The 14,399-nt window shown below is 44.8% G+C and overlaps 1 protein-coding gene across 4 annotated transcripts in view; it reads right to left on the bottom strand.

The window, feature by feature from the left end:
* Window positions 1-4,944: 4,944 nt before the first annotated feature.
* Window positions 4,945-14,399, bottom strand: part of LOC149455815 (squalene synthase-like) — a 58,848-nt gene continuing 49,393 nt past the window's right edge. For all 4 annotated transcript variants that reach the window (XM_089685917.1, XM_089685915.1, XM_089685914.1 and 1 more), the window contains 2 exons: window positions 11,720-11,872; window positions 4,945-9,798 (listed from right to left, as the gene is read on the bottom strand). In XM_089685917.1, coding sequence (XP_089542043.1) covers window positions 9,586-9,798; window positions 11,720-11,872 — 366 coding nt within the window. In that variant the 3' untranslated portion in view covers window positions 4,945-9,585. The remainder of the gene's footprint in view (window positions 9,799-11,719; window positions 11,873-14,399) is intronic.

Below are 14,399 nucleotides of genomic sequence, written 5' to 3'. Positions count from 1 at the left end.
TTCGGCTGTCGCTACGCAAGCAACCGAGCATGCTATGGGCCATTTGTGCCAAGGAATGCGAGGGACTCCCTGCCTCCATCTCCACAGCATACTGCCACGGTGCGTCTGGGTCCTCTGTCTCCTCCTCCTCCTCCTCCTCCTCTACCAGATGCTCCTGCTCCTCCACTCCTGTCCGCTGAGTGGAAAAACCACCCATTTCACTCAATAATTCCTGAGCACCAATGTCCTCCTCTACCTCCTCCTCTTCTTCCTGTCCTGCCCCCACAGGGGTCATGTGGCGTTGAGATCTGTGCGCCACGTCTACCGCACCCTGACCAGCCATTGTTAACAGCATTTGTTCCAGGACGTGCAATAGAGGAATGACGTCGTTCATCCCATAGTCCTGCCGACTCACGAATAGCGTGGCCTCCTCAAAGGGCCTGAGCAAGCGGCAGGTGTCACGCATGAGCTGCCAATGGCTGACATCGAAGTTAGACAGGGGAGTACCTTTATCCGCTTGTAACATCAGGAAATTGGTGATGGCCTTTCGCTGTTCGTAAAGGCGGTCTAACATATGTAGGGTTGAATTCCACCTTGTTGCAACGTCGCAGATCAGGCGATGCTGTGGAATTCCGTTCTGCCGCTGCAGCTCAAGGAGGGTGTGCTTTGCGGTGTAGGAATGGCTGAAATGCATGCAAAGTTTACGTGACATTTTAAGGATGTCTTGCAGTGGGATGGTGGATTTTAGGAACCGCTTGACAACCAGATTGAACACGTGAGCCATGCATGGCGCATGGCACAACCTTCCTTGACGCAGAGCAGACACCATGTTCTTTCCGTTGTCGGTCAACATGGTTCCGATTTTCAGTTTGCGCGGAGACAGCCATCTGTCGATTTCTCTGTTCATTACACTCAGAAGTTCCTCCCCTGTGTGACTACGTTCGCCAAGGCATACCAGGTGCAGCACAGCGTGACACCATTGCGCCCTGCACATGTGATATGCCGGTCGGGTAATGGGACTTGGCACAGGGGTGGCGGCTGAGGACACGGCGAAAGAAGAGGTGGTAGAGGCGGACATCTTTGCTGGACCAAGGACGTGCAAACGTGGAGGCAAAAGCGGCGTGACCTGTTCAAGTTGCTGGTGCGGCTGTGCCGGCACCACGTTCACCCAGTGGGCCGTAAATGACATGTACTGTCCCTGACCGTAGTTACAGCTCCACACGTCGGCGCTGCCGTGCACTTTGGCAGAGACCGACATGCTCAAAGACTGGCCCACCATCTCTTCTACATGTGAATGCAGGGCTGGCACTGCCTTTTTGGCGAAAGAAATGCCGGCTTGGCACTCTCCACCGCGGCGCGGCACAAGCCATCATTTCTCGGAAAGGTGCTGAGTCCACCACTTGGAAAGGGAGGGACTGCAGCACCAGCAACTTGGACAGGAGGACGTTCAGCTTCTGCACCGTCGGGTGCGTGCTCGCAAACTGTTGTCTCTTGGAAACGGATTCCAAGAAAGACTGCTGATGGAATCCGTGAAGAGGAGTAGTAGGAGAAGGAGCATCTGAACGAGCGGAAGATGCCAACGAGCGACAACTCCCCTCAGCAGAGGTGTTGGAGCCTTGACTGGCTGATAGAGGGCGATTGACGTCGGGTGACGGAGCAAGTAACGGAGCGGGTGATGGAGCGGGGGCTGGGGCAGGCAGAACCGCCGTATCTTTATCACGGTTTTCCCAGGCCACCGAATGGCGACACTGCATATGCTGACGCAACGCTGTAGTCCCAACATGGGCCCCCTGGCCACGCTTGACTTTCTGGCCACATAGTCGACATACGGCTACGTTTACTTCCTCGGGCAGCTTGACGAAAAATTGCCACACCGCCGAGTAGGAAACTTTGCCCCCGCTACTCCTCACTGGCTGACTGCTACTTCCTCCGTGCACACCGGCACCACTACTGGCCGTGGTGGTAGGCTGCAGTGGAGCTGGTGCTCTACTCCATGGCCGTTTGCCTCCACTGACACTGCTGCGACCCTGCTGCCTCCTGGGCAACCCACCGACTGTTTTGCTCGCTGCCAAGCTGGCACCCTCTTCTCCTGATGATGCGGAAGCAATAGCCTGATGACGACGAGGCTGCCAAGTGCGATCAGCCTCATCATCATCATCAATTAGGGTCTCTGCCTCACTACTAGCCCCCTCGGCTGCGTGTGGGTCAGGAGACAGACCTGTCTCTAGACCGGCTACCGAGCCACTCTCCTCGCCAGTACTTCTTCGCCTGGCTGCTGAAGAGGCGGATGTCTCCCCCCGTTCCTGACCGCCCTCTGTTAGCTCTTCCTCACTGTACAGTGGGGCTGAGCCCACAGCATGCGATACTTCGCTTGGTGAGGGAACTCCAAAGGACAGGGGCAGGTAGAGGACACGTGATTTCAGTGGGCTTGCTCCCGGGCCATGCCAACTAACGGTTGTGTCTGACGTACCCACCGACCGTTGGCTGTAGGTGTCAGAGGTGACCTGGGAAGAGGAAGACGACCGAGCCAACCAATCGATGACGGCAGGGTTGTCGGTGGAGACACGACCGCTGGATGACACCGGGAGCACTGGCCTCTGGCTGCGACTAGTGCTGCCTCGACCCCTTCCTCTGCTGCCACGTCTGCTCGCTCCTGAAACATTGCCTCCTCTGCCACTCCTCTGCGTGTTGTCTGACATACTCTTTAATTCTATAAGCACCCCAAAAATAACGTAACGATTCTGTGTCCCTGAGTAACGATTGTGTCCCTGAGTAACAATTCTGTGTCCCTGAGTAACAATTCTGTGTCTGTCCCTGAGTAACGATTCTGTGTCTGTCCCTGAGTAACGATTCTGTGTCTGTCCCTGAGTAACGATTCTGTGTCCCTCAGTAACAATTCTGTGTCCCTCAGTAACAATTCTGTGTCCCTCAGTAACAATTCTGTGTCCCTCAGTAACAATTCTGTGTCCCTCAGTAACAATTCTGTGTCTGTCCCTCAGTAACAATTCTGTGTCCCTGAGTAACAATTCTGTGTCTGTCCCTGAGTAACATATCTGTGTCTGTCCCTGAGTAACAATTCTGTGTCCCTGAGTAACAATTCTGTGTCCCTAAGTAATGATTCTGTGTCCCTAAAGTCTCTGTGGCCCTAACTCTGTCCCTAATACAGAGAGGTCTGTCTCTCTTGAATGACCGGAGGCTAATGGAGAATTGTAAGATGGCCGCGATTTATAGCTCCACCATTACACAGTGCTGGCTGGCTGGCTGCTGATTGGCTAATGCGATCACATGTCATGAATGAATGCATTATGGGTCAGCGCGCCTTGTCTGCGTGCCTTCCCAGAGATCCCCGCTCCGTCGCCACACATGTCGCCGCCATTTTTGGGAAAATTCGATTCGTGCATCCGAAGTTTGCTAATCTTCGGATTCATCGCGAATCGAATATTTCCTAATCTTCGAAACGAATTCCACTTCGTCATGTTTGATTCGCTCATCTCTAATTATAAAGTGTTTCCATACACAAATCAATACATACGCAAAACAAACACAATCAATGATAAATACAATAGTGAACCTATATCATGCAAATCGCATGACTCCAAACTTAGGTGAGAAACGTGAAAAAAGTCCAAATGTGGTACTACATCACTATATATTCAAATAAACAAATGACACTCGTGCACGTGGATGGTGTACGTGAGTAATCACAGAAGAGTATCCGTCAAAAGCTGGATTGGCCGCTCACCTTGCTTCGACCCGCAGGGGGTCCAAACACTTTTCGGATCACTAAACCGGATCCTCCATGTATAGGATTCCTCTACTCCTGGATATCTCTCCCCTCAGTGATCTCCCTCTCAGGGATGTGCGTGTAAGTAGCAGAATCCTCACCAGGTATATGCATATGGTATAAGCCAGTATCTCAAAAAACATAGGTAGAACCTTCCATAGTGTAATACCTTTTCTTAAACTCGATAAAAGCACAGAAATCCAAATATTGCACTCACATTTTCATCCTTAGAAAACCAGCATTTAGAACCTCATGTTCTGGGTATGTTCAATTTGGGTGCAGCAAGATGGTGTCACCGCACCTACGCGTTACGTCACTTAGTCACGTGACTTCCAAAGAGCTCTTTGGAGAAATTCGGAGGGCTCTGCGGAAGGATTTATGAATTTTTCCTTTTTGGATGAAAAGTTTTGAGTGACTTTATTTTTTATGGACACTTTTTGGTCCTTTTTGAAAGATTTCAACTTTATGGACTTTCACTTATCATTTGAACAATTATTGGAGGATGTTTATAGCACTTAAAAGGGTTTATTCACTCATCTGTCTAATGCAGCTTTCGGTAATGGAGAATGGTCACATCCTCTACCTTGCTTTGCAGTCAGTGACCGGTTTCCTCCCTGTTCCCGGCTTTAGTATAAAACGGACAGCACTGATGTGATGAGAGCGGTTTAGTACCAATCCTGATGATTGATGGGATGTGCAGTTCACAGGAGCAGACAGAAGATAGCCAGCCCTGTGCAGTTTTCTTCTCCTGGACTACAGAACACCTCCACAACTTAGGAGAAGAGAACTGGGCAGGGCTAATAACACTAACTGGGAATTTAGAGGTTAGGAGCTAACTGGATTTCTGGCAAATCAATGGGAATTATTCTGTACTCCCAGTGTTTTTAAAGGATTAAATGGGGATATATTCACATATTCCAGAGAATTATTATGAATAAAAAAAAAAACACACACACAACACAACACACTTTAAAATAGATTCAACAGAACAAAGGAATTGAAAAATGAACAGACTATGCAGATGCTAAATCTTGTCAGAAAAGATGTGATCTAATTTACATATTTATGAGGAAAGCGGTACCAAAAAAGGCATTTTAATAAAATAATTAAAATGAACACGTGGGCACCCACTCAATTAAAAAAACAAAACAAAACAAAAAAAAAGGCTGTGGCAGCATAAATCAATTGAACTGTCATTTTATTTAATAAAAATTAAAATACATTGTATAACAATGTCACAATACAGATCATTCCCAACACTCCCGAAAGTGCAGACACTTGTAGCACTGCAATGACACCTGTGTGTAGACAGGTGATGACAGAGTGATCGGTCGGTCCAGTCCTTTCATTCTCTGTCCACAGAAGACATTACTAAAAAGGCAAGAAGCAGAGTGGAAAGTGAAGTTATTCAAAGCAACCAACCAGCAATCATCTCATTCAGAACTCTTTGAACCGTCTATAAAAAAGAAAAAAAAAAATAATCAAGTTTGGTTGGTTGTTATGAGATGCCACACTTTATGGCTTCTCTTTAAATTGCCTTATTTAAGAATTTATTTATCCGATATGGGATGGTTTAATCAATGAAGTATCGAGAATGGAGATTTTCTGAATTATCTTCCAGTTGGTTTCACTGAAGATATTTTTAATACAAAGAAATGCAAAAAAAAGAATAAACTAATGATGTATACCAACTTTCTTGCCAATGGCATCATACACAAAGGTAGGGTTTAAAGGGCTCCTAGCCACAAAGCCGTAAGGGACACCAAACCTTTAATCTGTTGCATTTTGAAGGTCAATTCAATCCAACTCAATTTCATTTGGGACTGGATTAACCTGCTGCTTCTTATATCTCATAGAGACTCCAGTGGTGAAATTTCCCTGAAGTATTCTGTCTCCGCCCCCTCCCACAGGGCCATATCCAAGGGTGTCACTCTTGTGCTGGTACCCAGTTATGGTAGCTGGTGTGGAACTGAAAACCCCTGTGGGGATCTCTCTTCACTACAGTCCCAAGAAGAAAAAGAAGCAGTGAGTAAATCACTCCAATGAACAGTGATATTAGTCTTGCTTGGGGCTGACCTTTCATTTTAGTATTCTTCCTTTGGCTTAAAAGTACTGACCCAATAATAAGTCTTGCTTAGGGTTGACCTTTAAATTTTGGCTTAAAAGTACTAACCCCAGATAACAACGTGTAACAATTCTAAGGTCCTCTCAACAACAATAGCTTGCCAAACTGAGAAGAAAAAACTGCTGGAAACTGAAGGAGCATTAGAAGTACCACCTATTGATGTAAAGGACAAAACATACTCATACCCGTATGGAAGATAAATCATCAACCTGTCAATGTGATATCAAGGTAGGCACCTCCAAGTTGGTTCAGCATTCATCTCATACATGAACATATAACCAAAGACAAGTGCAGAAACCTGGAGGTGCCTGCTATTACATCCAAGTGACAGGTGACATATCTTTTTTTTGGTACAGGTACAATGTAACTGGCAGGAGAGCATGGTTGGGTGTGACCAGTGTTCCATCTGGGCCCTTCTTGGGCCAGTACATGAGATCTCTCCTCAAAGTGTCTTGTGTATCTGTAGGGAGATCTTCAACACCTCATGATCCAAAAGTAAAGTAGTGGACCTGTATATTCTGTATCTTCTCTTTACAAGATGCCTTACCTAGCTATGGGGAGACTTCAGACACCCTATTTGCCAAAGGTAAAGCAGCAGACCTCAGATGCCATATGAGTCAAATGTAAAGCAGAAGAATACCTTTACATGCTCCTCTGTCTCCACAAGATGGCTTGCCTATCTATGGTGGTATCTGAGACACTATTACCTGAAGGTAAAGCATTGGACCTCTTCATGATTCTCTCTCTCCACAAGATGCCTTGCCAGTCTATAAGTAGATCTCAGACACCTTATGAGTTGAAGGTACAGCAGCAAAATACCTCTACATGCTTCTCTGTTTCCAAAGCATGGCTTGACTATCTATGGGGATATTTCAGATACTTTTGGACCTGAAGGTAAAGCAGTGGACCTTCTTTCTCCATAAGATGTCTTGCCAATCTAGGAGTCGATCTCATGAGCCTTGTGAGATCTGTAAATGTTTCTTTCACCACAAAATGCCTTGCCTATCTATGAGGAGATCCCAGACACACTTTGAGCTAAAAATGGTAAAAGCAGCAGAATACCGCTCGGCTTACCAATACCCTATGAACTGGAGGCAAACTAGCAGGTACCTCCTGGAAAGGCTTTGACCATACAGCAAGCATGTAGATAAATTAGATGGTACTAACTCAGGGTACCAATTCGAACTCTTGGCAAATGAAATGTTTTCAGCTGTTGTCCCTTTATAGTGCACTACAATCTGTGTAAAATAAGCCTTGAAAGCCCAACAATGCTGGGGTTCCGTACTTTGTCCAAGCACAGTTGTATTTCAGGATGTCATTCTACTAATCCAAGACCTACCTGTTGCCAATAATCTAGTGCTGGCAACACCATCTGCCAAGACGTGACATAGCAGGCCAGCTTTAACCACTCTCGCCACTAATGTAATCTTCCTACAAGACAGAAGGGGAAGTTGCACCATGCAAAATCAGGTGACTTTAGGAGGTCCCAGCCAGTAGCACATGTAGCATCCAGAATCTAAGCTGAATTGGAATTACATGAAACTGACATAACATACTGTAAATTGGATGGACCTTGAGTTTAGATTTCCTATATTTCACTGGTAGGTCACTAGCTGAGCTCACTTGTTGCCTGTAGTTGCAACATGTGATATAGAAATAAGGGAACTGCCATTGTCAACTTGAATCTATATAGGCTCTGGGGTCATCAACCTCCTCTTGCCTTTATTGGCTGCATTCTTGTTCCAGGTAACCAATCACTAGGTAGCAAAGTTGCACCTTTAGGGTCCATGCACACTAGCAGCAGAAAAAAATGCCAGCACCTCCGGCAGAAAAAGTGGCATAAAAAAAAAATGTCCAAAGTGGCCCTGTGTTCTTCCTGTAAAGTCTTCTCTTTAAATATGCCTCCAAACGTCATGGTACATGGAGACATAGAATAAAATTGAGCTGCTTCTGTAGGCAGGAGAAAAAAAACCCCCCTGCAAAACACCCATAGAAGCACCATTTTTTAAGCCCAGTGTGCATGATCCCTTAGTGAGCATTGAGGCTTCCATTGTCTTTTTATCAGCAACAAGTAATAGGAGTTGATTAGGAGGACCAGCTATTGCATAAAACCAACACTTTGTACATGGGTCCACTGGGTACTGAATAAGCGCTGTCTTTAGCATGAAACAAGTTTACCTGCCAGTCTCCCACTGTATTTCCACTGTCTGTATTGGTTTTATCTTGGTTCAATAAAGTGGTTTGTTTGGAGTGCAGCCGACCGGATGTCCTTTGATCTCAACCAATAGGAGGTACTTCTGCTCCTAAAATACAACCTATTTTAGAGGCTATCAGTCTCTATGGGAAGATTTTCCTCATATCAAATATTTTTTTTTCCTCCACCATTCAGTTATAGTGTACATTTATCAAAAAGTCTGGAAAACTCTCTTCCCCAGACTACAATCTGATCCCTTAAGTGAAATTCCACCGAAACAAAAACAAAAATTAAACAGAAAAGAAATGCATTTCATAAAAGTTCAGAGAAAGTACAAGAAAGCCAATTAAAATTTTAAGATGCAGAACTTTCACATTTACTGTAGATGCCCTTACTTTTTACCAGGCAGTGTGCATGACAATATATATATTTATTATCATGGAATTTGAAAACATCCCTTAGTATAAAAGGTTTTAAAAAAAAACCTCTCAATCTGAATAATTGTAATCCTAAATTGTGATTTTCAACCAATAGGATCACTTGGGACCTTATGGTCTAAAATATTTACTCACATTTTTCTACTTCTGGACAGCCTACAGAACTGTCGTCTTTTCATCAGCTTTTAAAACTGCAACTGAAGAGTGTGCTGGGACTTGACCTTCCACCAGGGCTGCACAGATGCAGGTTGGCCAAGCTAAGCTTAGGGGATTAGCCATACTTACAAGGGATCGATATTGGTGCTGCCACTGCTGACTTGTTTTAAAGTTCCAATTATATTGTCTTTTTTCCCACTTTATAGTTCTGTACCACCAAGGTATGATTTGTGACTAACATTACTTGAAAAATTGTCCTTTTCTGTTAGTGGAAATGCACTTTATGCCCTCCCCTCCAGTGCTCTATGCTGGTACTTCAGTATGTTGGACATACCCCTCATCTTAGGTATCCTCACACAACCTTGTACTATACGGGAAGAGAGGGAACAGTGTCTGACCAGGTCTGTTAGCCTGTATGCACTCAAAGACATGGAGGGTCTTTAATGCTGATGTCTGGTGAGCCTCAACAATTTAAAACAACATGAAGGCCCAATTGGAAAACCATATGGGATAACAAGAGCCCACCTCATTGGTTATATTACAGTCCACTTATTCCCCAGCTAGCAGCCATGTTACGACAGCTTAGATGTCCATCCACAGTGCTCCTTCTCCTTACCATCCAGACCTTCTCTATAATCCGATCACTAGTAAATTTTAAAGAATAATCTGATAAAGCTATGAGTCCTGGAATAAATCCCGATTTCATGTCTCCCTTGTGATTAAACGTCATGGAGATGAAAAGCCAGTTCGAGTCAAGCAAGGCTTGATAAATGTGCTTTAATTGCTAGGAGCTCAGCCGAATAGGTGTCCTCAGAAGGGCTCCAGCCGCATAATCCTCTGAGACACAGAAGAGATTACTACCATGGAGAACTGAACGGAGATGGGTGCATATTAAGCGAATTGTCTATGGTCACTGGCCTGTGTGGACCTCCTCTGAGGCCTGCACTGTGCTCAGGTACTGCCAACTGAAGGCTGCCAGTAACATGGCGCAGGACAGATATATTGGAGAAAAGCTGTGCCGGGACACCAGGGGGCCATTTGGAAAGCTCAGCTTCCTGACAGTAGCCACAATGTTTTGTGTCCGCCCAGAAGATGGGTCTGTCATTGGAATCTTCTGATAGATCTAAAAGAGGGGAAAAAAAAAATGAATATCACATTTAACAAAAACAAACCAGCAATAAAATGACTAACCAACAACCAAAAACATGTGAAACTAAGAGGTAAGGTAGATAAACTACAGGCATGCAGCCTACACACAGTATTCTGCATGTTGATTGTTTTACCTGCAAAAAAAATCTTTGTTCAGCTAGTCCTATGATCCAGACACCATAGCAGGGGCGGACCGACAACTCATGGGGCCCCCGGGCAATAGGGGATCATGGGTCATGGATGGCCTTGCCCAAACTCAAAAAAGCCTATGAAAAAGGTACCAGGGGCATCTCATGGGGCCCCCTACTGACCCCGGGCCCTCGGGCAGTGCCCAAGTTTCCAAATGGTCAGTCCGCCCCTGCCCCATAGCCAGGTTTGGATCTTTCACAACAGTCAAAACATACAGTTTGTTCGAGGTCATATCTCCAGCTTGCTGACTGTACAATGAAGGAGCAGCAGCATACTGATGAGGCATCACGCTGCTCTCTCCTCCAGTCAGTAAGCTTTCATTGTAAGACTGACAGAACTGCAACATTGCCTGACTGGCTACTAGTGTTGGCACCCTCTCTGCTAGCCAGGTTGCAGAGGCAATTACAGGAGAATCCTGGTGACGCTGATGCCTCAGGGATCCTGGATTGTAGCTGCACAAGTGAGATCTTAAAGGCGCTTGTACTTTATTCTGCTTGTAACTCTTTTAACATATGGAAATGATTTTATTACACTATCATGTCCATCCCATGTCAGAGTATATTGACCGTGCACAAGGTGGAGACCTGGAGGTCTCTTAAGTGACACACACCAGCTGATATTCCTACAAGGGAGAAGGTCCATATTGAGAAATCCCAGGATACATACTCATACCCAGTGGGGGTAAAATGCCTATGTAGACCTAACAACAAAGATGTTAGGTCCACTATTGGAGGTGAGCAGATTGGGGTACAGGTGGTAGGACCCACGTGCATGTTTGGTGTGGATTATTGAGATCTTTAACAGAGAGTGAAGGAAGATTCTGTTTGAAATAACAGTGCTTGGGACTATTAATTTGGACGTATTTTGAAGTTTATGCACGATTTAATCAGCTAATACTATATATATATATATATATATATATATAAAATTTATTTTTCTCTAATAGCTATGTATATATGCTTAAAAGGAGACATAGGGCTTTTCCCTATTTATAATTACCTAGGTGGATGCAGAATCGGTCAGATACTGCGCCTGTCCGACGGCTGTAAGAGTGAGAATTTAGCGATCACATGCCGGTTGATCACGGACAGCCGCTCTGAGGATAGAGTAGGACTGTCAGTCACCACTTTCTGCTCAGCCCCATCAACGATGACTGGAAAGCTGGGCTGTGGAGGGAGCAGCTGGTGCAGGCTCTCAGCGCTTCGTGAGGTGCGGCTCCGGACTCTGGAGTGGATCCCAACTTTGAAGTCGGGATCTTTCCCCAGCCTTGATTGGCTGAGTGACATCAGCCGATAGCGGACTTCAGCCTGCTGTCAGCTGAAAACGGGTCACAGGAGTGCAGAACAAACTGCACTCCTGTGATCCACAGGAGAAGTACAGCCAAAAAAGCTTTTAAAAGGTAGCGCCGCATTACATATATAGAATTCAAGGAATGGAAAAGTGTGAATCCAGCCTAAACCTTCAGTCAGTCTCTTGAGGGCTGGTTCCCAGCTCCACGTACGTTACAACCACTTTAGGTTGGTCCTGTGCCTGCTGACTTGTCATAAGTGAGAAGACTGCCTTCTCAGATCATGGCTCAATCCCAACAGTAACTATGGAAGACCTTGCTTTGCTTTATACTGCAATGTTTTGTACCCAAGCAGCTTTAATCAGTTTTATACAGGACATGATGTGCTGACAGGGCAGAACACTTAAAACATACATACCTCCTCTACATACTGATACATGATGGCCCTTACAGCCTGGATGTTTGTGGCGTCCATCATCAGAGTCACAGCCTGGCCCTTCCGAATCTTTACCACTCCTTTAAACACTTTCTGGTTGTTGTAACAGGCGGCCAGTGTGGCGATAGCCATCACCTAAACACACAATATCTGTTAGAGCCAAGAATAACACTCACAACTATACACAGGCAATGCCGATCAGAGATTATAAAAACTACAACAACTTATTAAACCACATTGGAAAGAAACAGAAAGTAACAGGTCTCATTCATACAAGTTTGAAAGGATCACATTTCCTGTTTTTTTACAGCTAACCATTTCTTCATGTTCCCAGTACAGTATGGGAGAATAGACGTCTGAATCTTATTGCCTGTGCTAGACAGAGGACTGTTGCTTCAGATCCTTTTATACATGAGGCTATGTATTTAGAAATAGTGGGCTTTACCAGGCCAACTATAAAACAGCGTTGCTGAAAAATCCTAACTTTGTATCATGGGACACAGAGCGACCATATAATTCCTTCATCTAGGGATTATGCACTACCTACAGATTGGACACTGGCAAAAAAAGACAGGAAATCCTCTGCTATATAGCCCCTCCTATACAGGAAATACTTCTGTTTTTTCCACCAGTGTCTGAAGGTGAGAAGTCCCTTCTGTGTTACTTTCTGCACAATGTTAACAGGTTCTCAACGGTTCCAGCAGGAATCAGGAGATTAGATTGGTGCTACCCAGATCCATTCCTACAGCTAGAACGGTCAAGAGGATGGTACTCAAACCTCGCACTGGATGAAGAATGGAAAACATGCAGGGACTGCCTGTAATGCAACCAGCTTTGGACTCTGTATATATGGCATCCTGTTCAGTAAAAGCAGACAAGAAGATTTTGGCATAGTGTTATACAGGTCCAGGGCAGTGGACCCCACAAAGAGGGACTGAGTCTGTGAAGGTCCTGAGAGACATTGCCCGCTGTGATTGGTGAAGATTGGACCCCACTCTTTTGGAAGAGGGGTCCTGCGGCTGGATTTGTGAGTGTGCTCATAGCCCTACTAGTTGCACTGTGTGGTCAGGCACTCCTTTAGGACAGGCACCCCATCCTAAAAAAAAAAAATCAAAAAAACACATACCACACCACTCCAGTGAACCTGGACCTGCACTTAAAAATACAAGTTTGCTATGTCACGAGGAACATCTAGGAATATTAATTGTGTCTAAGCATTGCCCTGAAAAATTTAGCTATTTTCTAGAATTCCTCCTGAAACAAAGCAGTGCACTTCCTATGCCTGGGTCAGTCTTACTCAACTAGGGGTTCCCACAGAGGTTGCTAGGGGTCTCTTGAACAGTGATGGATTCACCTGATGGTGCCCAGATAGTTCTAGCACCAGCACCACTCAGAACAAAATGAAATGGAACTAGTGGAGCTTCTCGTTTATCAAGCAACTAACCACTGACACCCAATGATCAGGTTCATGGTCTGTTCCACTAAACACAATGTAAAGAGTATTCTGTAGGGGGGCTCTACACTGACCACCATTGAAATGATCGTTTTTTTCATGGACCACCACTAACAGGAATTTGTATCTTTTACAACTAGTGTAATACGACATTCCTTCCACTTACCATGACTGAAAGGCTATTCTTTCCAATGACCACCAGTGCAAGGAAGCCTCTCTCTCACTGATCGCCAATGTGGTTTGGCTAATATGCCATGAGCCGTGGATATGATCATCTCAGAGGTTTCCCTGAGAACTGAAGATTATTTCAGGTCTTCATGGTATAAAGATTGAGATTGGCTGGCCTATCTCAATCAAGTTGTGGAAACATCTCAAGGATGATCAGTGGGAACAGGATGCACCAGGAGTTCAATTTTGAGTGTCATGGCAAAGGCTGTGAATACTTATGTACATGGGTTTTTTATTTTTTAATAAATTGCAAAGACTTCAAAACAAACTTTTCACGTGGTACCGCCCCTTGATGACGTCGGTGTGACGAAACCGGTTGGGCGTAGCCTACTTGATGTGGACGTTAGAGAGCCTTGCTGGTCTGTGCTGTATGGGAGAGATCCGCGGTGAGCGTTAACTGTATCTCAACCCTTTTTTGCGATTGAAGCTGGTGTCTGTTGGACACCTTGTTTGTGAGTTTCCTTATACCTTTTTTATTAAAGAGATAAATGGAAAAAACGTATTGCACCATTATGTTCTCTTTTTTGTCCCTGAGTGTACTGCATGTCCTCATGGAGGTATGAGAAAGAGTGGAGAAGTTCATCATAAGAGCTTGGGCTGCAAAGTTGTTTGTCTGTGATTATTATTATCTGGAAGTATCTGAAACCTCACCATATCTATTTGGACATCGGGTTCATTGCTCCCAGAGCACAAGCGCTGTTGCTGGTTTATTATCTGACCAGCCATTAGCTCTGGTGAGTTCATTTAATCTCCTTTGGTGGTGGATTTTTCACAATTGGTTCAAGTCACTGAAGATATATATATATTTTTGGACACTAATTTATGTTTGGACACTATAATTTATTTAAAACACTAATGTTTTTTGGATGATGATATACACTTTTGTATAAGTTTGTTATTAGCGCATACCTTTTAATTTGGATTATTGTTTGTAGAATGTTGGGGAAAAAAATTAATTTAATCCATTTTGGAATAAGGCTG

Source organism: Staurois parvus, unplaced genomic scaffold, assembly GCF_062004578.1.
Source record: "Staurois parvus isolate SC_StPar_1 unplaced genomic scaffold, SC_StPar_1.0 ptg000388l, whole genome shotgun sequence".
Taxonomy (NCBI): Eukaryota; Metazoa; Chordata; class Amphibia; order Anura; family Ranidae; genus Staurois; species Staurois parvus.
Note: the sequence above shows the minus strand (reverse complement) of the source record. Positions and strands in the feature narration are given on the sequence as shown.